At 46.8% G+C, this 24,059-nt stretch overlaps 1 protein-coding gene, 9 non-coding genes and 7 pseudogenes across 10 annotated transcripts; all 17 read left to right on the plus strand.

The window, feature by feature from the left end:
* Nucleotides 1-822: 822 nt before the first annotated feature.
* On the plus strand, nt 823-997 carry LOC134444651 (U2 spliceosomal RNA; annotated as a pseudogene).
* Nucleotides 998-1,401: 404 nt separating this feature from the next.
* Nucleotides 1,402-1,515, plus strand: LOC134444656 (U5 spliceosomal RNA). The gene has a single exon (XR_010034053.1). It is a non-coding gene; the product is annotated as a U5 spliceosomal RNA (small nuclear RNA).
* A 117-nt stretch (nt 1,516-1,632) lies between these two features.
* On the plus strand, nt 1,633-1,823 carry LOC134444650 (U2 spliceosomal RNA). The gene has a single exon (XR_010034052.1). It is a non-coding gene; the product is annotated as a U2 spliceosomal RNA (small nuclear RNA).
* A 381-nt stretch (nt 1,824-2,204) lies between these two features.
* On the plus strand, nt 2,205-2,318 carry LOC134444657 (U5 spliceosomal RNA). Its single transcript, XR_010034054.1, has one exon. It is a non-coding gene; the product is annotated as a U5 spliceosomal RNA (small nuclear RNA).
* A 117-nt stretch (nt 2,319-2,435) lies between these two features.
* On the plus strand, nt 2,436-2,626 carry LOC134444661 (U2 spliceosomal RNA). The gene has a single exon (XR_010034058.1). It is a non-coding gene; the product is annotated as a U2 spliceosomal RNA (small nuclear RNA).
* A 358-nt stretch (nt 2,627-2,984) lies between these two features.
* Nucleotides 2,985-3,098, plus strand: LOC134444658 (U5 spliceosomal RNA). The gene has a single exon (XR_010034055.1). It is a non-coding gene; the product is annotated as a U5 spliceosomal RNA (small nuclear RNA).
* Nucleotides 3,099-3,215: 117 nt separating this feature from the next.
* Nucleotides 3,216-3,406, plus strand: LOC134444663 (U2 spliceosomal RNA). Its single transcript, XR_010034060.1, has one exon. It is a non-coding gene; the product is annotated as a U2 spliceosomal RNA (small nuclear RNA).
* A 358-nt stretch (nt 3,407-3,764) lies between these two features.
* LOC134444659 (U5 spliceosomal RNA) lies at nt 3,765-3,878 on the plus strand. Its single transcript, XR_010034056.1, has one exon. It is a non-coding gene; the product is annotated as a U5 spliceosomal RNA (small nuclear RNA).
* Nucleotides 3,879-3,995: 117 nt separating this feature from the next.
* LOC134444654 (U2 spliceosomal RNA) lies at nt 3,996-4,107 on the plus strand (annotated as a pseudogene).
* Nucleotides 4,108-7,629: 3,522 nt separating this feature from the next.
* Nucleotides 7,630-7,807, plus strand: LOC134444652 (U2 spliceosomal RNA; annotated as a pseudogene).
* A 381-nt stretch (nt 7,808-8,188) lies between these two features.
* On the plus strand, nt 8,189-8,302 carry LOC134444660 (U5 spliceosomal RNA). Its single transcript, XR_010034057.1, has one exon. It is a non-coding gene; the product is annotated as a U5 spliceosomal RNA (small nuclear RNA).
* Nucleotides 8,303-8,419: 117 nt separating this feature from the next.
* On the plus strand, nt 8,420-8,566 carry LOC134444655 (U2 spliceosomal RNA; annotated as a pseudogene).
* A 545-nt stretch (nt 8,567-9,111) lies between these two features.
* On the plus strand, nt 9,112-10,596 carry LOC134444649 (neurofilament medium polypeptide). The gene has a single exon (XM_063193901.1). The coding sequence runs from the start codon at nt 9,112-9,114 to the stop codon at nt 10,594-10,596; it is 1,485 nt and encodes a 494-aa protein (XP_063049971.1).
* Nucleotides 10,597-17,141: 6,545 nt separating this feature from the next.
* On the plus strand, nt 17,142-17,318 carry LOC134444665 (U2 spliceosomal RNA; annotated as a pseudogene).
* Nucleotides 17,319-17,676: 358 nt separating this feature from the next.
* Nucleotides 17,677-17,790, plus strand: LOC134444662 (U5 spliceosomal RNA). Its single transcript, XR_010034059.1, has one exon. It is a non-coding gene; the product is annotated as a U5 spliceosomal RNA (small nuclear RNA).
* A 117-nt stretch (nt 17,791-17,907) lies between these two features.
* Nucleotides 17,908-17,995, plus strand: LOC134444653 (U2 spliceosomal RNA; annotated as a pseudogene).
* Nucleotides 17,996-23,651: 5,656 nt separating this feature from the next.
* Nucleotides 23,652-23,828, plus strand: LOC134444664 (U2 spliceosomal RNA; annotated as a pseudogene).
* The last annotated feature ends 231 nt before the right edge of the window (nt 23,829-24,059 follow it).

The raw sequence follows: 24,059 nt of genomic DNA on the forward strand, positions 1-24,059 counted from the left end.
CACTTCCTCCTGGTCCTGCACAAAGGAGACAATGCGTTTAGCCTGGGTTAAAACATTGGCATCCTGCCCCTCCAGCCCATACTTTTTCAAAAACTTTTGGATAAAAACATACTGGAGGGGTAGATTAAAAGCAACTGGGGTTTTAAGACCAAGTTTTAAAATCCCTATCCTCCTGAGGTAGGACCCCATCCAGAATCTGGCCAGCGCGGTGGTTTTGCTCTCTCTGGATGGGGACGTCGCGTATCGGATGTGGAGGGCGGTGAACTTGGAGCCTAAAAACAGGTGGGGGTCCGGGAGGGCTTTCCCACCATTCTCCTTTCGTTTCTTTACCACATCTCGTCTTAGCCGCTCCCATTTGGACCCCCACAGGAAGTAAAACACCGCCCTCTCGATCGCCTGGAGGAAGGGTCTGGGGGGCATAAAAACAGCACACGGTAAAAGCAGTAAAGGTAAAATGACAGTTTTGTAGATTAAAATTTTACCTTCAAACGTCAGGGTCCGTAATCCCCAGAACCCCAGTCGCTGTTTGACTTTCCCTGTTTTTCACTGTTTTATGGTTTTTATCCACATCTGCTTTTAAAAGGAAATGGGGTTTTAACACTTTTTTCACACACTGAAAAGAGACTCTTGCACACACAGACATTTTTTGCACAACATACACTTTTTTATGTTTTAACTATTTATTGATGTATGTAAGACAAAAAGTGGAAAAAATGTCATTGTAAAATGCCCGAAATGCAAAGCAAACAAAAAATGCAAGATGTAAACCCTGCAAAGATTCTGCCTGTGAAGCATGATGTTTAATGATGAACAAGTGAAAATAAAACTTTTTTCAAACGAAAAATCTGTTCTTATCAGTTTAATATCTGATACGCCCCCTACCCGGGGGCCATATATTAAATTGATTTTTGGAACAGGGAGTCGGAATAGGGGCTTGCTCCGTCCACTCCACGCATCGACTCGGTATTGCAGTACCTCCGGGAACGGTGCACTCTCTATGGCATGTAAAAGAAAACTGTAACTGTTGTGGGATTCTTTGGAAAACTGTGATGGGAATGTTTGCCAAACTGTGATGGGAATGTTTGCCAAACTGTGTTGGGAATGTTTGCCAAACTGTGTTGGGAATGTTTGCCAAACTGTGTTGGGAATGTTTGCCAAACTGTGTTGGGAATGTTTGCCAAACTGTGTTGGGAATGTTTGCCAAACTGTGTTGGGAATGTTTGCAAAACTGTGTTGGGAATTTTTGCAAAACTGTGTTGGGAATTTTTGCAAAACTGTCTGTCTGTCTGTCTGTCTGTCTGTCTGATGACGTGTTGTCGTATTAGCCACACCTCCTTGCCACCCTGGGCGCCGCACCCGGTGCGATTCTTGAGGCCCCCGACAGGTCGGCCTTGTGGGTTATCGCTCGGGTTTCTCTTCATCCCGTATAAATCTTTCGCCTTTTACTAAAGATTTCCGTGGAGGGGAACACCTCCGAGTTTACGGTATTTTTGGAAGCTCTGCTTCGGCGGAGCCGCTCATGCTTGTCTAACAACAAAATTCCGACATTTAAGTTCCGCCTCCGTTCTTTACGCCTGGCGTGCGACCTGGCATCTGGCAATGCCGGCGCACGGGGTGGCACAGCGGTAGGTTATCGCTTCTCGGCCTTTTGGCTAAGATCAAGTGTAGTATCTGTTCTTATCAGTTTAATATCTGATACGCCCCCTACCCGGGGGCCATATATTAAATTGATTTTTGGAACAGGGAGTCGGAATAGGGGCTTGCTCCGTCCACTCCACGCATCGACTCGGTATTGCAGTACCTCCGGGAACGGTGCACTCTCTATGGCATGTAAAAGAAAACTGTAACTGTTGTGGGATTCTTTGGAAAACTGTGATGGGAATGTTTGCCAAACTGTGATGGGAATGTTTGCCAAACTGTGTTGGGAATGTTTGCCAAACTGTGTCGGGAATGTTTGCCAAACTGTGTTGGGAATGTTTGCCAAACTGTGTCGGGAATGTTTGCCAAACTGTGTTGGGAATGTTTGCAAAACTGTGTTGGGAATTTTTGCAAAACTGTGTTGGGAATTTTTGCAAAACTGTCTGTCTGTCTGCCTGCCTGTCTGTCTGATGACGTGTTGTCGTATTAGCCACACCTCCTTGCCACCCTGGGCGCCGCACCCGGTGCGATTCTTGAGGCCCCCGACAGGTCGGCCTTGTGGGTTATCGCTCGGGTTTCTCTTCATCCCGTATAAATCTTTCGCCTTTTACTAAAGATTTCCGTGGAGGGGAACACCTCCGAGTTTACGGTATTTTTGGAAGCTCTGCTTCGGCGGAGCCGCTCATGCTTGTCTAACAACAAAATTCCGACATTTAAGTTCCGCCTCCGTTCTTTACGCCTGGCGTGCGACCTGGCATCTGGCAATGCCGGCGCACGGGGTGGCACAGCGGTAGGTTATCGCTTCTCGGCCTTTTGGCTAAGATCAAGTGTAGTATCTGTTCTTATCAGTTTAATATCTGATACGCCCCCTACCCGGGGGCCATATATTAAATTGATTTTTGGAACAGGGAGTCGGAATAGGGGCTTGCTCCGTCCACTCCACGCATCGACTCGGTATTGCAGTACCTCCGGGAACGGTGCACTCTCTATGGCATGTAAAAGAAAACTGTAACTGTTGTGGGATTCTTTGGAAAACTGTGATGGGAATGTTTGCCAAACTGTGATGGGAATGTTTGCCAAACTGTGTTGGGAATGTTTGCAAAACTGTGTTGGGAATTTTTGCAAAACTGTGTTGGGAATTTTTGCAAAACTGTGTTGGGAATGTTTGCAAAACTGTGTTGGGAATTTTTGCAAAACTGTGTTGGGAATTTTTGCAAAACTGTCTGTCTGTCTGCCTGCCTGTCTGTCTGATGACGTGTTGTCGTATTAGCCACACCTCCTTGCCACCCTGGGCGCCGCACCCGGTGCGATTCTTGAGGCCCCCGACAGGTCGGCCTTGTGGGTTATCGCTCGGGTTTCTCTTCATCCCGTATAAATCTTTCGCCTTTTACTAAAGATTTCCGTGGAGGGGAACACCTCCGAGTTTACGGTATTTTTGGAAGCTCTGCTTCGGCGGAGCCGCTCATGCTTGTCTAACAACAAAATTCCGACATTTAAGTTCCGCCTCCGTTCTTTACGCCTGGCGTGCGACCTGGCATCTGGCAATGCCGGCGCACGGGGTGGCACAGCGGTAGGTTATCGCTTCTCGGCCTTTTGGCTAAGATCAAGTGTAGTATCTGTTCTTATCAGTTTAATATCTGATACGCCCCCTACCCGGGGGCCATATATTAAATTGATTTTTGGAACAGGGAGTCGGAATAGGGGCTTGCTCCGTCCACTCCACGCATCGACTCGGTATTGCAGTACCTCCGGGAACGGTGCACTCTCTATGGCATGTAAAAGAAAACTGTAACTGTTGTGGGATTCTTTGGAAAACTGTGATGGGAATGTTTGCCAAACTGTGATGGGAATGTTTGCCAAACTGTGTTGGGAATGTTTGCCAAACTGTGTCGGGAATGTTTGCCAAACTGTGTTGGGAATGTTTGCCAAACTGTGTTGGGAATGTTTGCAAAACTGTGTTGGGAATTTTTGCAAAACTGTGTTGGGAATTTTTGCAAAACTGTCTGTCTGTCTGCCTGCCTGTCTGTCTGATGACGTGTTGTCGTATTAGCCACACCTCCTTGCCACCCTGGGCGCCGCACCCGGTGCGATTCTTGAGGCCCCCGACAGGTCGGCCTTGTGGGTTATCGCTCGGGTTTCTCTTCATCCCGTATAAATCTTTCGCCTTTTACTAAAGATTTCCGTGGAGGGGAACACCTCCGAGTTTACGGTATTTTTGGAAGCTCTGCTTCGGCGGAGCCGCTCATGCTTGTCTAACAACAAAATTCCGACATTTAAGTTCCGCCTCCGTTCTTTACGCCTGGCGTGCGACCTGGCATCTGGCAATGCCGGCGCACGGGGTGGCACAGCGGTAGGTTATCGCTTCTCGGCCTTTTGGCTAAGATCAAGTGTAGTATCCGCCCCCCGGCACATACTCATTTGATTCTTGAGCTAGCGATCGCCTCCTTAGTGGGAGTGATCATAATCTTTGTGATTTTGATCGGACCACTAAGGAGGTATAGTTCGAGCCCCGTGAGGACTTCAGATCTTTTTCTCCGGTCAAAGGTAAGAGCTTTTTAAATTTTTCTATTGTGTGGTTTAGTGTTAAATTGTAATTTTAAACTTTTGTGTATTTATTGGCTTTTAGTTTCTGTAGTCGGAGTGTTCCCCCTGTTTTAGCTATTTATTGTATTTATTGTTTTTTTAGTAAACGTAATTGTATTTTTTGCTGGTTTTTAGTTGTTAATTTTAGCTGTTGGTGCCTCCAGCCATGTCGGCTGCCCGTGCCGGCGTGCGGAGGCACCACAGCGTCCGCTTTTTATATAAAAATGAGTCTGAAAGTTCACTGAGAATCTCAAGACTGGATTTTTCCAGGGTTTTTATTCAACAGTCGTTGAAAATAAAACCAGAGGAATTGAATTGTATCCTGGCTCTGCCAGGAAACAAAGGTTTTGACGTCAGTTTCTGTGCTGCTTCTGGGCTATGTGGCTTCTGGCAAAAATTCGAGCTAGCAAAGGACAAATTCTCCTTGTTTAATGTGGAGAAACTTTCGGACAACACAAGTAAAACTGTGACTGTCCGAATGTTCAATGAAACTGTAACAGGAGAGGACATTGTAACATGGTTGTCTAGATATTGCACGGTCAGGGGCCCAGCAGTTAAGGTTTTGGATGAGGATGGCATTTGGACCTGCTCGTGGAAGGTTCCAGTTAAACAACTGGAATCAAAGTCTGCGGGCAGCTACCTAGGCCTCCTCCCAATTCCGACTATGATTGTCTTGGGGGAAAACCGTGGTTACATCTTTTATCAAGGAATGCCCAAGCTCTGCCGCAAATGTGGCTTGCTTGGGCATCTAGCTGAAGCGTGCCAGGAGATTCTATGCCTGAAGTGTAGAGAAATTGGACATGTGTATGAGGAATGTCCAAATGGCAGAGCGTGCAATCTGTGTGGTGACAAATCCCATCTCTACAGAGATTGCCCATTGTCTTTTGCCAACAAGCTGAAGCAGCAGAGCACTGCTCCAAACATGGCCGCCCGGCCACATGGCAAACAAACATTTGGGGAGGAAGGCAAGATGGCCGAGGAGGAGCCTGAGGGTACGGAGGGAACCCCTGCCCACCAGAGGGCCTCGGGCTCAGGCCGGGCGGCAGAGCACAGAACTGACAAAATGGCAGAGCCAGGTGCAAGAGCGGACAAGGAAAAGGCGAAAGGTGCGGACAAGGAAATGGAAAAAGAGAAAGTAGCGGAAAAGGTGGAAAAGGTGAAGGTGGCGGAAAAGGTCAATGTGGCGGAAAATGTTAATGTTGCGGGAAAGGAAAAAGAAAAGGAGAAAGAAAAGGAGAGCGTGGTGGTGGAGGCGGCACTGGATGTGCTTATGGAGGGGCAGAAGCTTCAGGAGGACATGGCTGTCCTTGCTGCGGCTAGAGCCCCTCCGTCGGCCTCCAGTGGCGGAGAGGGGGAACAGCAGCCGGAGGAGGCTCCGGCTGAACCCCTCCCCGCGCCCCCCAGTGGCGATCAAGGGGGAAGTCCACCACCACGGATGTGCCCCGTACACAACCGCCCCATACCCCCCATGCCCCCCAATGGCAACAAGGGGGATCAACCGGCACATCCCTCCCCCACACCCCCCAGTGTCGATAGGAGGGTGCAGCAAGTACCCCCTAGTGGCTCAGGGGGTGAGGTGCAGCAGAGGGAGCTGCAACAGCTGGGGCCAAACCCAGCTGTTTCTCCCAAAGCGGCCTCACAGGGAGAGGAGGAGGTCAAGGCAGCGGAGAAGCAGACTTTGGCGGAAGATCTGCAGGTGACCTCCTCTGGGAGTGATTCTTCTACAGGCTCACTCCCATGTGCCCAAGCAGCAAAGAGACAGCTGGAATCGCCCTCTCCAATAAGAGAGGAGAAAAAACATCGGGACGATCTGTCCGGCAGTACCTCCCCGGAGGTAGGCCGGCAGTGGCCCGATGGATCCCCCAATGCTCTGTCTTATGTATGCCCGGCACATATAGCAACGTCGACGCCAGCAAGGGGAGCAGTGGAGGCTCTCCCCAAGCTGGGGCCCCTTCTCGGCCCCGAAGCCTCCGACTCCATGGAGATGCCAGGGGCCCATAAGAAGGGGGACAATAGCATTTGCTACATTTGCCTCAATGGTGGTCATCAGACCGTGTAAGCCTCCAATGGGCGTCCCGGAAATTTTCTTTTTTTCAGATCAGATGACGCTCAACCGAAAGAGGGATGACCACCACAGAGGAAAGAAGGAGCCTCAAATGATTTTAAAGTTTGGTTTTAAAGAAACAGATTATTTTAACCTGTCTTTTTACATCAAAATGGTTTTAAATAAGATAGAAAGACAGGATATCACTGTTTTAATTTTTCCTAATTTCACCGTCTCCTCTGTGCAGGTCCAGGAGAAAGTGAGCCCCGTTCCTGGCCTCACCTTTGTTGAGGGCAAAACCGTTTGCAGGAACGCGGACCACCCAGCCCTCCAGAACAAGCAGAAGGACCAGGCGTGGATGGAGTCGTATGAGGTCCTCCCGGTCGGGGTCGTGATGCACTCCTGGGGCAAGACGCGGGATTCCGCATGTCCACGGCCCGGAAACAGCCTCCCGCGGACCGTGCGACATAGGTCCCAGGGGTGCAGTGTGGCGAGGGACCTGTGGACCGTGACAGGCCCCCTGCAATGCCCGAGCCCACCGGCAGGGGAGGCCCTCGACCAGAGCTTCCAGCTAGTGGGCAGCGGGGTGGGCCGGGGCAAAAAAACCGTCCAAGCAAAAAGAGAAAAAAGACAAAGAAAAAATCTAAATTGGCAAGAACGAAAGAAAGAAGGGAAAAAAGAAAAAGCGCCCCGGCTCACCCTCAAATGGTCTAAGGCTGTGTTGTGGGCCTCCGCTAACCTGCTGGTGGGAAGGCGCGTGATGGCGCCCCTGGCCAAGTGGAAAAAGCTTGAGACGGGAATGAAGGCAGGGGCGCCTGGCGACGCTCATTCGGGGGGGGGCCTAGGTCCACCGCAGGTGAAGGTACCCGGACCCCACGGCCCCGATTCCCAAGGACGAAGCCCCCCAAGCCAACCCGGCACAGCGGGGTGGGTCGGGCTAGGGGGGGATCTCCGCTGGGCCCATCTGCGCTCAATCCGGCTCTTCTGGGGGGCTGGGTGGAGCCATCTTGGTAAGGGCTCACCCTGGGCCTGCACAGACGAGACTTTTAACCCGGCTTTTTTCGACTTTTTTAAACTTTTTACACAGTGATTTTAAAAGATCTGTTTTTTTAACACTTTTTTCCACGATTTCCCACGAAAGACTTTTGCACACACAAACACGTTTTTGCACCACATGCACCTGCTTTTTTACGATTTATTTATTTATTTAATTGCTAGTTAAATATTTTAAAAAGCTGAAAATGTAAGAAGCCAATGGAAAATGTGGAGAAGTGAATTGTGTGAAGAACCCCAAGATGGGAAAAACAATGTACAAAAGCCTTTAATGTTTTGTTGAAAAAAGTGTATGACTGAATTTTGTGACAATAAATTTTTTTTCAAACGAAAAAATCTGTTCTTATCAGTTTAATATCTGATACGCCCCCTACCCGGGGGCCATATATTAAATTGATTTTTGGAACAGGGAGTCGGAATAGGGGCTTGCTCCGTCCACTCCACGCATCGACTCGGTATTGCAGTACCTCCGGGAACGGTGCACTCTCTATGGCATGTAAAAGAAAACTGTAACTGTTGTGGGATTCTTTGGAAAACTGTGATGGGAATGTTTGCCAAACTGTGATGGGAATGTTTGCCAAACTGTGTTGGGAATGTTTGCAAAACTGTGTTGGGAATGTTTGCCAAACTGTGTTGGGAATGTTTGCCAAACTGTGATGGGAATGTTTGCCAAACTGTGTTGGGAATGTTTGCAAAACTGTGTTGGGAATTTTTGCAAAACTGTGTTGGGAATTTTTGCAAAACTGTCTGTCTGTCTGCCTGCCTGTCTGTCTGATGACGTGTTGTCGTATTAGCCACACCTCCTTGCCACCCTGGGCGCCGCACCCGGTGCGATTCTTGAGGCCCCCGACAGGTCGGCCTTGTGGGTTATCGCTCGGGTTTCTCTTCATCCCGTATAAATCTTTCGCCTTTTACTAAAGATTTCCGTGGAGGGGAACACCTCCGAGTTTACGGTATTTTTGGAAGCTCTGCTTCGGCGGAGCCGCTCATGCTTGTCTAACAACAAAATTCCGACATTTAAGTTCCGCCTCCGTTCTTTACGCCTGGCGTGCGACCTGGCATCTGGCAATGCCGGCGCACGGGGTGGCACAGCGGTAGGTTATCGCTTCTCGGCCTTTTGGCTAAGATCAAGTGTAGTATCCGCCCCCCGGCACATACTCTCTTGATTCTTGAGACAGCGATCGCCTCCTTAGTGGCAGAGATCTTAATCCTTGTGATTTTGATCGATCCACTAAGGAGGTACAGTTCGAGCCCCGTGAGGAATTTCCATCTCTACTCCGGTTAAAAGGTAAGAGCTTTTTACTTGTTTCTTTTTGCTGGTTTTAGGTAATTTTAATTGTAAATATTTTTGTACATAGTGTTTTTAGTCTTTTGTAGTCGTTTTTAGCATTGTTATTTATTGATATTTATTGGTTTTTAGTGTTATTTATTTTGTAGAGTTACTGGTTTTTTAGTGTTTTTAGCTGTTGGTGCCTCCAGCCATGTCGGCTGCCCGTGCCGGCATGAGGAGGCACCACAGCGTGCGCTTTAAATTCAAAAATGCTGGCTCTGATGCCCCGAGGATGTCCAGACTGGACTTTTCTCGGGGCTTCATCCAGAAATTATGTAAGTTTGAACCGCAAGAGCTGAATTGTGTGCTGACTCTGCCTGGAAATGTTGGTTTTGATGTGAGTTTCTGTGCTGCTTACGCATTACATAAATTCTGGCAAAGGTTTGATAAAGTTAAGGACCAGTTCTCCATGTTTGAAGTGGAAAAACTTTCTGATGATTCAGTTAAAACTGTAACTGTCCGAATGTTTAATGAAACTGTGACTGGAGAGGATATCACTACGTGGTTGTCCAGATATTGCACGGTCAGAGACCAAGCAGTTAAGGTTTTGGACGAGGACGGCATTTGGAACTGCTCATGGAGGGTTCAAGTTAAACAACTTGAATCCAAAGACATGAGCAGTTACCTAGGCCTCCGTCCAATTCCGTCTATGATTGTGTTGGGGGAGAACCGTGGCTACATTTTTTACCAGGGAATGCCCAAGCTCTGTCGCAAATGTGGCAGTCTTGGGCATCTAGCCGAAGCATGCCAGAATGTAGTATGTCGTAAGTGTAGAGAAATTGGACACTCTTATGAAGAGTGTACAAATGGCAGACCGTGCAATCTGTGTGGGGAAACATCTCACCTATTCAGAAATTGCCCTAAATCGTTTGCCAACAGAGTGAGAAACTTGGAGAAAATGGCCGCCCGGCCGCATGGCCAACAAACAAAAGGGGGAGAAGAAGGCAAGATGGCCGAGGGGGAGGAGCCTGTGGTTTCGGCGGGAACTCCAACCAACCAGGCTGCGGGCTCCGCCCCCGCCCCTAGCCGGGCGGCAGAGCACAGAGCTCACATGGAGGCAGAGTCGGACACAAGGGAGGAAAAGGAAACGGAAAATGTAGCGGAAAAGGAAAAAGAAATGGAAAATGGAGCGGACAAAGAAAAGGAAACAGAAATTGGAGCGGACAAGGAAAAGGAGAAGGAAAGGGTGGTGGTGGAAGCACTGGAGGTGATTCTGGAGGGACAAAGGCTGCAGGAAGATCTCCTAACTCTGAGTGCAGCCACCGTCCCTCTGGTGCCCTCCAGTGGGGGAGAGGGTGAACAACATCATCAGCCGGAGGAGGCTCCGGCTGAACCCCTCCCCGCGCCCCCCAGTGGCGAAAGGGGGGAACAACCACCACCACCGCAGTCGGAGCCTGGTGCTCCGACTGCCCCCTCCCCCGCCCCCCCTAGTGGCGAAGGGGGGGAGGTGCAGCAAGGGGAGCTGCAACAGCTGGGGTCACAGCCAGCTGTTTCTCCCCAAGCGACCACAACGGGGGAGGAGGAGGAGGTGCAGGAGAGGGTGCTGCAACATCTGGTCATGGACCTAGATGTTTCATCCTCAACGGCCTCCTCGGGGAACGAGTCTTCTGAAGGCTCGATCCCCTGTGGCCAGACATCATCTAAGAGAGCGCTGGAGTCTCCTTCTCCTCAGAGAGAGGAGAAAAAACAGCGGGAGCAACTGGACGGCAGTTCCTCTTCGGAGGAAGGCCGCCATTGGCCCGTTGGTTCCCCTAATGCGGTCTCGTATGCATGTCCGTCACTGACATCGACGCCGGCAAAGGGACCGCAAGAGGTCACCTCTGCGAGCCCTGAGCTGACACCCCTCCTCGGCGGCGACCCCTCCAACACAATGGAGATGATAGCCGCCTGCAAGGAGGGGCACAAACAGTCGGCTTGCGCGTGTGGTGTGTTCAATCACACCACATAGGTAAGCATTGAATTTTAATTGTCTTTTAAAAGCATGTACCTGTTTTTAAACATACTGCTCATGACTGCTCTCACCATTTCAACCATCAATGTTAGAAGTGTGAGATCGCCAGTTAGAGCACAGAGTATTTTATCTTACCTGAACAATGTAAAAGCAGACGTCCTTCTTTTACAAGAGTGTGCACTGCCATACCGGGACAACTACAGAGAATGGGAGCAGCGCTGGGCTGCGGGTCCCTCTCTCTGGAGTGGCTCACACTACAACCGTGCGGACGGTGTTGCGATCCTAGTGAAAAATCCACACATTTTGGTGAAGGGTCACACCGTGGTGCGGGACGGACGCGCGCTTTTAGCCAATCTCACGTTTTTAGGTAAGAGTTTTAATATTCTCAATATTTATGGTTTTACTGATAAACATGAACGGTACGAGCTTTTAGAAGACTTGCAGCCCCACATGCTAGGGAAAGCTCCCCTAGTGGTGGGAGGGGATTTTAACACGGTTTTATCCCGTAGGGACAGAAAAGGAGCAGGGGAAGATTTTAAAGTTGATAAAACGTCGGTTTTATTATCAGGGATAGCCAGAGATTTTAAATTAGTTGACTGCTATCGCTTCTTGCATCACTCAGAGGACGGCTTCACCTGGTTCAGTGGTGATAGCTCAAGGGCCTCTCGAATTGACTATGTTTTTACAAGGGGATGCTCACCGACGGATGCAACATTGACCCCTCTGTTTTTTTCTGACCACCTCATGCTCTCTTGCACCCTTCTCTTTCCCACAGACTTGACTGTAGGCGGAGGGCTGTGGAAGCTGAACTGTTCCCTGTTGGAACACCCGCTCGTCCAAGAGCGCTACAGGGAGCAGTATCGGCTTTGGCAGACCCTCCAGGACTTTTACGACACACGTGCACAGTGGTGGGAAATGGTGAAGGGTAGGACGAAAACTTTTTTTAGGAAGATAGGGAAAGAAATTAAGCAGGGAGAGAGTAGGCGCATGTTGGGGCTGCAGAAACGACTGCAGCGCTATTTTAACCTTTTATCCGCAGGCATTGATTTTAAGGAAGAGATTTCCAAAATCAAAGAAGAAATGAAGAAGATGGCGGAGGAAAAAGGTAAAGGGGTAATTTTAAGAAGCAAAGAAAGAGATGTAGAGGAAGGGGAAAAATGTACCCGCTATTTTTTTAAGAAAATAATTAGTAAAGGGGGTGGGATAACTGAACTCAAAGAGGGAGGGAATTCTTTTACAGATACAGTGGGGATTTTAGACCAAATTGGGAATTTTTATGAAGATCTCTATAACGAAAAACACACTGAAGAAAATGTTATGAAAGAAGTCTTAAATTTTATTGAAAAAGATATTAACAGTTTTAATGTGCTTGCTAACGATTTTAATGTTCCAGAACTGACGAAATGCGCAAAATCTTTTAAAACAGGTAAGAGCCCGGGAGAGGACGGACTCCCCGTGGAATTTTATCTGTCATTTTGGGACATTTTAGCAACGGACATACTGACTGTTTTTAATGAATTTGAGACTTTTGACAGACTTCCCGACAGTTTTAGAGCAGGGATAGTGTCGTTACTTTACAAGAAAGGCGACAAGACAGACTTACGCAACTGGCGACCTATCACGCTTTTAAATTTTGACTGTAAGCTTTTTAGCAAGCTTTTAGCCACACGTATGTCGACTGTTTTAGAGGACGTGATCCACCCGGATCAAGTCTGTGCTGTGCCGGGAAGGAGGATCACGGACAGCCTCGTGCTGGTCCGCGACGCCATCTGTCTTGCGAGAGACAGAGACATTCGACTCCTAGTCCTAAATTTAGATTTTGAAAAAGCTTTTGATCGCGTCTCGCACCAGTACCTGTTTCAGGTACTGCAAAAAATGGGATTCCCCGGGAGGTTCCTTAAGTGGGTGGGTTTGCTGTATACGGACATATACAGCCAAATTCAAGTAAACGGGCATCTAACCAGAGCAATTAATATCCGCTCAGGCGTGCGCCAGGGTTGCCCGTTATCCCCGCTTCTGTTCGTTGCAGGCATCGAACCGCTGGCACAGATTCTGAGAAGGGACAAATGGATCAAAGGACTAGACTTGCCAGGCGGACTGACAGCGACATGCACTCTGTATATGGACGACGTGACTCTTTTATGCACAGACATTTTATCGGCCCAAAGAGCACTTGACGTGACTGACTGGTATGGAAGGGCCTCGGGCGCTAAGCTCAATAGGAGCAAGTCCGAGGCCCAGCTCTTTGGGCCCTGGGGTAACGTCGGACTGAATTTGGATGTAGATTTTAAACAAGAAGACATAAAGATTTTAGGAATTAAATTTGACAGTGAGGGTGGTGGACGGGGAAACTGGACTGACGTGTTAGGGAAAGTTAAGCAGCGACTGGGTTTTTGGGGACTGAGGACTCTGACGATCGAGGGCAAAGTTTTAATTGTAAAGAGTGTGATTTACCCTCTGCTTTTATTACTCTGTTCTGTTTTTAGTCCCCCCAGGAGGTTCCTGCAGGCGGTGGAGAGGGCCATCTTCTACTTCCTGTGGGGGTCCAAATGGGAGCGGCTGAGGAGGGAGGTGGTGAAGAAGAGGAAGGAGAACGGTGGGAAAGCCCTCCCGGACCCCCACCTGTTTTTAGGCGCCCTCTTCACCGCCCTACATGTGAGATACGCGACGTCCCCATCCAGAGAGAGCAAAACAACCGCGCTGGCGCGTTTCTGGATGGGGAGCTACCTGAGAAAGATTAAGATTTTAACCATTAGTCTTAAAAGTCCAGTTTCTTTTAACCTGCCCCTCCATTATGTTTTTATTGAAAAGTTTTTAAAGAAATATGACTTGGAGGGGCAGAATGTCACTGTTTTAAAAAATTCTAAACGAATTGTCTCCTTTGTGCAGGACCAGGAGGAAGTGAGCCCCGTTCCTGGCCTCACCCTTGATGAGGCCCAAGCCGCTTGGAGGAACGCGGACCACCCAGCCCTCCAGAACAAGCTGAAGGACCTGGCATGGATGGTGCTTCATGAGGTCCTCCCGGTCAGGTCCGTGATGCACTCCCGGGGCATGTCAAGAACTTTAATGTGCCCACGGCCCGGGTGCGGCCTCCCGGAAACCGTGCGGCACGTGCTCTGGGAGTGCAGTGTGGCGAGGGACCTGTGGACCGCGACAGGCCCCCTGCAATGCCCGGGCCCACCAGCAGGGGAGGCCCACGACCGGAGATACCAGCTAGTGGTAAGCGGGGTGGGCCAGGGCGCCAACAACGTCCAAGCCGATAAATTCCCAGCGCTCTGGCTCACCCTAAACTGCGTCAAGGCCGCACTGTGGGCCTCCAGAGGCCTGCTGGTGGCGAAGCGCGTGATGGTGCCCCTGGCCGAAATGAAAAGGCTTGTGACAAACATCAAGGCAGGGGCACCGGGCGAACGCTCGCTCGGGGGGGGGTCTAGGTCCACCGCAGGTGAAGGTACCCGGACCCCACGGCCTGATTCCCAAGGACGGAGCCCCCCAAGCCATTCGGCATAGCGGGGTGGGTCGGGCTAGGGGACGACCTCCGCTGAAGCCCATTTCATCGCCAGGCCCAGTTCTTCTGAAGGGTTGGGTGGAGCCATCTTGATAGTGGCTCACCCTGATCCTGTACAAATGAGACTTTTATCCTGACACATTCGGAACTTTTAACCCTTTTACTGCCGTCGTCGCAAAATTGCGACAGGTCGCGGTATTGAATTAGGTGGGCTGTCACGTCGAATAGAGTGTAAAATCTTGTCCATACTCCTTTCCACTGGGTGGCAGACATGTGGTACTTCAATCCTTTCTAAGAATTTCGACCCCTCTTAGTGCATTTTTTTCGAGTAATTTCCATCTGAAAACCCAGACGCGGAAGTTGCGTTGCAAGTCACTATTTCAAAACAAAGGAGGATCGGCGTTGTGAGATTGTGCACATAATTTCCTCTAATTCAAGCCCAAATACATTCTAAATGCAATTTGTCTTTGTGGTTTATGTTTAGTGACATTATATTTTCTCACAAGTTGATTGTATATGTGTAGACATTTATAATATGGCCTTAGACAATGCGTCTCCTATTGCTAGCTTAGCCGTGGCTACAGAGAAGAACAGCCAATTCGAATAGGCAGTGAAATAGGTCCCCTTGCCAAACACAGGGAAACATGGCGTCAGTTTTACATACATAAACAGTTTTACAAACATAACTGATCCTAACCATAACTCAATGGAAAGTTTCGGGATTGAGAGAAGAGGTTTGTTTGGAGACTTCATTAGGTAGGGGAGTTCCCATTTGAACACACGCGACGCGAAGGCGAAGCCCTGTTCCAGGCGAGCTGAACGCATGCGACTGGTTTCATTCACTGAATAAATCTGAAGCAAGTTGGCCTGCCCCCAGACGACAACTTGTCATGATGTTTTGTGTGCAATGCAATTGCGTATTTCGCCCCTCAAGTAATTGCAGCCATTATTATAAGAAAAAAGATGTTGCTACTGAGATTGCAACACAGACGATCAATCGGCTGTTTGGGACCTCCCCTGTCAAACACAGAAACACGGTGTAGACCTAGGAAACATGATCCTGAACACAAACTAATGAACATTTGCGGGGTTGTGAGAATGTGTTTGCTTGGCGACTTGTAAATGGTTACGGGGGATTTCCTTAGAACATGCGAGAAGCGTTTATTGTCATCCAAACCCACAGGGCGATATGCGTAATTTCACTGAATAAACCTCTAAATAGGCAACCACTATTTCTATGTCGTGCGTTTTATATGCAATACAATGCCATATGTCGCCCCTAAAGTGATTGCAGTCATCATGTGTTCATCGAAATAGGCTATATTTCACTTGGTGGTGAACTTTGACGTGCGTCTTCCCCTAAGCTGGAGTAGGCAAAAAAGCTAAAACATAAAGATAACGTATGTCATTTCCCTCTATGAAAGACCGTAAGGAAAACCACTGCTACAAAAAATAATGGATTATCCTGTTAGACGTTGTACATCCCGTAGAAATTCGATAAATGGCTTGGGGAAATATCCGCGTTTTTTTTTTTTTTTTTTTTTTTACCGTTGCGCACGGCGAAATGAAGACGCATACCCTATAACACGAATATTTTAGACTTGTTGAAAACTGGGCTGGTCGCCGTGGTTGGACTGTCTTTATTAGAGTTTGTCATGTCACTAAAGCAGCATGGAAGAGGGGGCGGAACCGGAGAGACTGGAGAGGAAAGCGCTGCGCTATGCGTGAGGGGAGATGGTGCCGCTTCTAATCGCCTTCAGATAGCCGACTTTAGGTGTTACTTATAAAGTATAGGCCTACTATAACGTGACAACGTCGGCCTAATTGGGCTGTGTGTACTTTCGATCCATGTCTGTATGCCTAACAGTAGCCTATGATACCAAAATGAATAGAAGCAGTTTATAAGTCAATAGAGCTGAGATAACAGGAGAGGTGATGCTGATTTGCTCCGCCTCTCCACCCCTTTTCCTGAAACTGATTTCACAAGGGTACACCTCATGATACAAATTAGGCCTTTTTTATGCCCATTATCTTGACACTGTGCCCATTAGTTCTGTGAAAAGTGACAATCTGTAACATTCATTCACTGAGCTATGCTGATGATCATCCAGGATGATCCTATGCATACAGGGGTCATTGCCCCTGCGCCTTATCCAAATGGCCTACAGTAGCCTATATAGGTCTCAGGTGTAGTAAAATAGGCTATATAGGCATATATGTGTACTGAATATGTGTGCTTACCCTGTCTGAGAAAGGTTTTCACAGACTAAAAAGTCACAGGTAGATGCAAACACTTTTGGCACTCCAGGCAACAACCTCCCAGTTATTCCGTTTCTTGCTAGTTATTATTATTACAATATTAGTTACAATATTTACTATATGTTAGGCTTAAAACTACTTTTTTACTTGACCATAATGTATGTGCACAACATGACAGTAATGGGATGCCACATATTTCTAAATAAATTCAATAATCTATTGAAAATCTATTGATAATTATCAATATTTTCCATTACTAATTAAAAATTCAAAATGGCCGCCCCATATGACGTCATAATATGCTAATTAGGTATGCATATTTACTCCCAAAATAAACTTTGGGTCTTCCTCAACATTTTTGTAATTTACAGTTAGGCTCTATCTGTTACCCCTGTCCAGCCACAGCCTGTTGAATATGTGATGCCCAAATCGAGCATTTTCACCAAAATAACATTGGCATTAAAAGGGTTAACCTTTGTTGTTTCCAGTGATTTTAAAAGAAGATGGTTTTTTAACACTTTTTAACCCTTTTTACATTTTACTGACACACAAGAACTTCCGCAGACACAAACAAATTTTCACAGCACATACACTGTTTTTATTTTCCTTATTTATTTTGTAAAGCAAAAGCTCACCTGTGAAAAAATGTGAGGAAACAAATTGTTCTGCCTGTGAAAATGTAAAAATGGAAAAACCATCCAAAATGTAAAAACTTGTGAAAAATTGTGAAACAAAACAACAATGTGAAAAGATGTGAAACTGAATGAAAAATGTGACAATAAAATTTTTTTCAAACGAAAAATCTGTTCTTATCAGTTTAATATCTGATACGCCCCCTACCCGGGGGCCATATATTAAATTGATTTTTGGAACAGGGAGTCGGAATAGGGGCTTGCTCCGTCCACTCCACGCATCGACTCGGTATTGCAGTACCTCCGGGAACGGTGCACTCTCTATGGCATGTAAAAGAAAACTGTAACTGTTGTGGGATTCTTTGGAAAACTGTGATGGGAATGTTTGCCAAACTGTGATGGGAATGTTTGCCAAACTGTGTTGGGAATGTTTGCCAAACTGTGTCGGGAATGTTTGCCAAACTGTGTTGGGAATGTTTGCAAAACTGTGTTGGGAATGTTTGCAAAACTGTGTTGGGAATTTTTGCAAAACTGTGTTGGGAATTTTTGCAAAACTGTCTGTCTGTCTGCCTGCCTGTCTGTCTGATGACGTGTTGTCGTATTAGCCACACCTCCTTGCCACCCTGGGCGCCGCACCCGGTGCGATTCTTGAGGCCCCCGACAGGTCGGCCTTGTGGGTTATCGCTCGGGTTTCTCTTCATCCCGTATAAATCTTTCGCCTTTTACTAAAGATTTCCGTGGAGGGGAACACCTCCGAGTTTACGGTATTTTTGGAAGCTCTGCTTCGGCGGAGCCGCTCATGCTTGTCTAACAACAAAATTCCGACATTTAAGTTCCGCCTCCGTTCTTTACGCCTGGCGTGCGACCTGGCATCTGGCAATGCCGGCGCACGGGGTGGCACAGCGGTAGGTTATCGCTTCTCGGCCTTTTGGCTAAGATCAAGTGTAGTATCTGTTCTTATCAGAGGCCTGCTGGTGGCGAAGCGCGTGATGGTGCCCCTGGCCGAAATGACAAGAGTTCCAATGTGTCCTGGACTAGGCTACTAGTTTCCACACAAATGGCAAATAAGCAACTTCGAACTTCTTGAACTTTATCATCCTAATTCATAATAATAATAACAAGAGTGCAGGAGAGTGGAGTGGAGTGCAAGGGAAAGGCCCCTTCCGAGAGACAGACTTTCATTGCGGTTGGCCAGCTTGTATCGTGGAGAGAGAGAGCATGTGTGCTGCGGGCAGCACGCGCTCGCAGGAGATCGAGGAACTGGAGCGTTTCATCGACTCCTGCGTGCTGGAGTACCAGGGCGAGGCCGTCACCGACGGGGACAAGACACAGGTCTCCCAGGTGAGCACGCTTAGGAGGACGCAAGACAAAGTAGCGATGGCGGCCACTGAGGCTGTTGAGGTTCGGCAAAACGCTAGCCCAATGTCTACAGGCCTTGTCTGGACTGAAATAAAAATGGACTTGGCATCGATTGAGAAACTTATCTCAGTCGTTCTACAACAACAAGCAGATCTTGGTGCACGGCTTACCTCGCTTGATTATCCGCCACTACCTGGGCCTTCCACGGATGTCTCCATGACCCCCGCCCCGGGTAGCTCTGCCTGGTCTACGGTAGCTGCTGGCAGGTCTCGCCGCCGCCCTCCTCCTGTCGCGGCGTGTCGGACTGGGGCTGTTTCGGATCTAGTGCTCCACAACTCCTTTGCTCCTCTTGCTGATCTCCCTACGTCGCCTGCCCCACGTCGGAGTGGATCTGGATGTCCGGATGAACAGGGCAGCGAATCTTGCCCCTCGCCTGCTATCCAGCCAGGCCATCCATCACCGCGTCAACATGTAGCTCGCAAAGCTACCTCCAAGCGCAACAGGTCCGCAGACAGCGACGGCTCGAGTCCAGAGCGCGTTTCTGATAAGCGGCTCAGGCCAGGCCATCCATCATCACCGCGTCAACATGTAGCTCGCAAAGCTACCTCCAAGCGCAACAGGTCTGCAGACAGCGACGGCTCGAGTCCAGAGCGCGTTTCTGATAAGCGGCTCAGAATCTCTTCTCCAACGATGGCCGCAGCAGATTGCATGGCCTCTACATCTCCAACAGCGGATAGCTTGTCAAGCCATCGGGCTACTGCGATGCCTCTGTTGGCTAATGATGCTGGTGTCGTTAGCTTGTATAGCCCGTGTCAAACACCACCGGCGTTGTCCACGGCTGACAGCGTCCCTCAGCGTCCAGATGGTCTACAACTTCCTCCTCGCACCTCTATACACTTTAACCGCGATGTTCAATGCCCTCCTGAAATTCTCATTGTTGGTGATTCGATTGTCAGAGATCTGATTATTCCTAGTGCTATCACGTACTGTATCCCGGGAGGAAGGGTTATTAACATCTCTCATCTCATTCCGTCTCTATTGAACAGACATTCTTCCGTAAACACTGTCATTGCTCACGTGGGGACAAATGATGTCATGGCCCGGAACTCTGTGAAGCTACAAAATGAGCTGGAGACGTTATGTTTCACTGTTGAAAGCCTCGGGAAACGCTGCATAATGTCAGGCCCTATCCCACTTAGCTCCAGTAATTCAGAGCGTTTCAGCAGATTACATAGTCTCCATACCTGGCTGAAACAATTCTGCAATCTAGCTGGTCATGATTTTATTGCTAATTTTGATATATTCTGGACCAAATCATTTTTATATAGATCTGATGGGGTGCATCCAAACAAACTGGGCCTACTAGAGCTAACCACCAACTTTATTCAGTTCATTGCTTTCAGCACACCTTGACATTCAACACAGCATGACCCAATCCAGTTCACAAACACACCCAGCTCTACTATGGGTCCTGCTGATAATTGCAGCTCTCCCTCTCCTGCTGTATCTCTGATATCTGATATCTCCCTGCCAGAGACTGTCCTTCCTAATTCTTCTCCTGATATCCCTCTCAATAATGGACTAAGCCCTGAAGTCATGAATGCTACATGTCCATTGGAGTCTACTCCTGACGTTGTTCGCTTGGACAATCCATGTGTTTTTAAGGACAGAAAAGGCATTGGGTTAATCCACCTCAATATCAGAAGTATATTGCAACGAGATAAAATGGACCACTTGAATATTTTAATTGCTCAAACTAACACAGATATCTTGGTTTTATCAGAAACTTGGCTGAAGAGTGAAATTGATGACTCTGAAGTCAACCTTTCAGGCTACAATTTATTTAGAATTGACAGGGTCGGGAGGGGTGGGGGTGTGGCTATTTACGTGAAGTCACATTTCTCTGTCACATTTCTGTACTCCTTAAGTGAACCTAAATCCTTTGAATTTATTGCACTAAAGGTTTATTATGGCACCAATAACAACTCCTTCATAATAGTTGGGATTTATAGACCCCCGTCAGCTGATTCTAAATCCATAGATCAGCTTGCAGAATTGATATCTAGATTCACTGACTCAGAAGTTCTGGTTCTTGGGGATTTTAATATTGACTGGCTAACTGATGCCTCCAAACATCTTAGAGATGTTTTCTCAAGTCTATTTTTGGATCAACTTATTAATGATCCAACAAGACCAAACTCTAAGAACTTTAGCAAATCATCTCTTATTGATCTACTTTTTACAAATAAGATGAACAAAATTAGCGCAACTGGTGTTTTTGATTTAGGGGTCAGTGACCACTGTCCCATTGCCTGTATTAGGCACAGCACTCTAACCAAAGCACTGCCTCGCATTTTGGTTAAAAGAACTATGAAACATTTTAATGAGCAAGCCTTTTTAAATGATCTCTATGAAAGTGACATTCATCTCACAACTGAAATTCCTGATGCTGACTTGGCTCTACAGTTTTTCTCAAACTCATTTATTTGCATTGTTGACAAACATGCACCTTTTAAAAAGATAAGAGTAAAAAGTAGAACAAACCCATGGTTCACCCCTGAACTCTCCTCTCTTTTTCAGTCAAGAAATAAGGCTTGGTCATTAGCAAGGAGGAGCAAGGATGCCTCTGACTGGGCAAGTTTCAGGAAAATCAGGAACAGATGTACATTATCTGTAAGAAAGGCTAAATCTGACTATTACTTTAACCTTGTCTCTAGCTCGTACTCTGATCCTGCAAAATTCTGGAAGGCTGTAAATTACAAAAACAATAAATCTGTTACACCTATGCCTTCTTCCATTAAGTTTGATGATTGTCTACTACAAGACAAATCAGACATTTGCAGTGCTCTTAACAAACATTTTTCTTTAGCCAGTCAAAGTTTTGATAATAGCAATAATCATTCCTTTATGCCTAGGGCTGGACATGATATGTGTATCAGAGACAATGTCAGAGACGACGATCTGGAATTTAGGCTTCATCCTGTGTCTAAGCATACAGTGCTATCTGCTTTATTAGCAATTGATAGTCGCAAATCCACTGGAGAAGACCACCTAGATCCCCTTTTTCTTCGCACTGCGGCATATATAATAGCAGAGCCATTATTGCACATTTTCAATTATTCTATTTCCACTGGAGTTGTCCCTACACTATGGAAATTTGCACACATTACCCCGTTGCACAAGGGGGGTGATAAGACTGACCCTAACAACTATCGACCAATATCCAAGCTACCGTGTCTCTCTCAAAAATACTAGAGAAGTTGGTAAATGATCAGCTCAAAGAATTTCTAAATACCAATAATATTCTGAGCCCTCTCCAATCAGGCTTTAGGCCTAAACATAGTACAGTCACTGCTGCTACTAAAGTAATTGATGATATTATCACTTCTCTTGACAAGAAAAAACATTGTGCTGCCATCTTTGTGGACTTATCCAAAGCATTTGACACTGTGGACCATTCTCTGCTTCTACAAATTCTGCCTGGTATTGGTTTTAGTGCAAGTGCCTGTAAATGGTTCCAGAGCTACCTATCAAACAGACACCATACTGTAAAATTGGGTAATACTCAATCTGACCCCCTGCTAATAACCAAGGGGGTCCCACAAGGTTCAGTATTAGGTCCGGTACTCTTCACCATGTACATAAATAGCATACTCTCTCTCCTTTCCAACTGCTCTATTCATCTATATGCAGATGATACAATTTTGTATTGTGTTGCAGATTCTGTACAGCTAGCATTGGAGAATTTGCAGCAGTCTTTTAATATTCTACAAAATGCCCTCATTGGTCTTAAGCTTCTACTTAACGTAAGCAAGACTAAATGTATGGTCTTTACTCGATCTAAGCATGGCATGAAAAATGATTTTAATATATCTACTTTAGATGGGTCTGTTATTGAGAGAGTATCACATTATAAGTACCTGGGAATCTGGCTAGATGACAAGTTCACATTCAAGAAACATACTGACTGTCTTGTCACTACGCTCAGACAAAAGCTATCTTTCCTGCACAGAAATAAATATCACTTTCCTGTTTTCTGCAGAAAAAAGTTAATTGAAGCTACTTTTCTGTCTTCCCTTGACTATGGTGATGTTATTTACAGACATGCACCACTCTCTAATCTGAAGGCACTTGACACTGTTTATCATTCAGCTCTTCGTTTTATTACTGGGGATCCATATAGCACTCATCATTGCCTGTTATATGATAAAGTTGGGTGGGCTCCACTTTCTCACAGAAGGGACATGCATTATTTTATTTTTATTTTTAAGGCCCTCACTGGTAAACTCCCATTTTATATTTCATCTCTTTTAGTTTGGCACTCCAACCCATATCAAACCCGCAGCAGCAACTTTTTACTGGAGGTCCCTTATGCCCGCACTGAACTGGGTAAAACGGCTTTTAGTGTCTGTGGACCTTCACTTTGGAATACCCTACAACAAAGGATAGGTCTTCAAGCCTTAGTGTCATTAGAACATTTTAAAGTAATACTGGGAAGTTTTTTATCACATACTTGTACTTGTTTTAACTCATAAATTTTAATTCATAGTTTGTCTTAATTTTTACCTCTTATATGATTTATGTTGCATTGTGTATGTTGTATATATATATGATTTTATATGTGTAATTGTTTGTTTTACTCGACATCATTGTAAATGAGGGCTGGGCTCTCAATGATTCTTCGAGTTTAAATAAAAATGAAATGAAAAGGCTTGTGACAAACATCAAGGCAGGGGCACCGGGCGAACGCTCGCTCGGGGGGGGGTCTAGGTCCACCGCAGGTGAAGGTACCCGGACCCCACGGCCTGATTCCCAAGGACGGAGCCCCCCAAGCCATTCGGCATAGCGGGGTGGGTCGGGCTAGGGGACGACCTCCGCTGAAGCCCATTTCATCGCCAGGCCCAGCTCTTCTGAAGGGTTGGGTGGAGCCATCTTGATAGTGGCTCACCCTGATCCTGTACAAATGAGACTTTTATCCTGACACATTCGGACACTTTTAACCTTTGTTGTTTTCAGTGATTTTAAAAGAAGATGGTTTTTTAACACTTTTTAACCCCTTTTTACATTTTACTGACACAAGAAGAACTTTCGCAGACACAGACAAATTTTCACAGCACATACACTGTTTTTATTTTCTTATTTATTTTGTAAAGCAAAAGCTCACCTGTGAAAAAATGTGAGAAAACAAACTATTCTGCCTGTGAAAATGTAAAAATGGAAAAACCATCCCAGATGTAAAAACTTGTGAAATGAAACAACAATGTGAAAAAATGTGAAACTGAATGAAAAACGTGACAATAAAATTTTTTTCAAACGAAAAATCTGTTCTTATCAGTTTAATATCTGATACGCCCCCTACCCGGGGGCCATATATTAAATTGATTTTTGGAACAGGGAGTCGGAATAGGGGCTTGCTCCGTCCACTCCACGCATCGACTCGGTATTGCAGTACCTCCGGGAACGGTGCACTCTCTATGGCATGTAAAAGAAAACTGTAACTGTTGTGGAATTCTTTGGAAAACTGTGATGGGAATGTTTGCCAAACTGTGATGGGAATGTTTGCCAAACTGTGTTGGGAATGTTTGCCAAACTGTGTCGGGAATGTTTGCCAAACTGTGTCGGGAATGTTTGCCAAACTGTGTTGGGAATGTTTGCAAAACTGTGTTGGGAATTTTTGCAAAACTGTGTTGGGAATTTTTGCCAAA

Source organism: Engraulis encrasicolus, unplaced genomic scaffold (genome assembly GCF_034702125.1).
Source record: "Engraulis encrasicolus isolate BLACKSEA-1 unplaced genomic scaffold, IST_EnEncr_1.0 scaffold_648_np1212, whole genome shotgun sequence".
Classification (NCBI taxonomy): Eukaryota; Metazoa; Chordata; class Actinopteri; order Clupeiformes; family Engraulidae; genus Engraulis; species Engraulis encrasicolus.

Coding starts and splice junctions, on each gene's coding strand:
- LOC134444649 (XM_063193901.1), top strand. CDS start 9,112: ATGTTTAATGAAACTGTGACTGGAGAGGATATCACTACGTGGTTGTCC.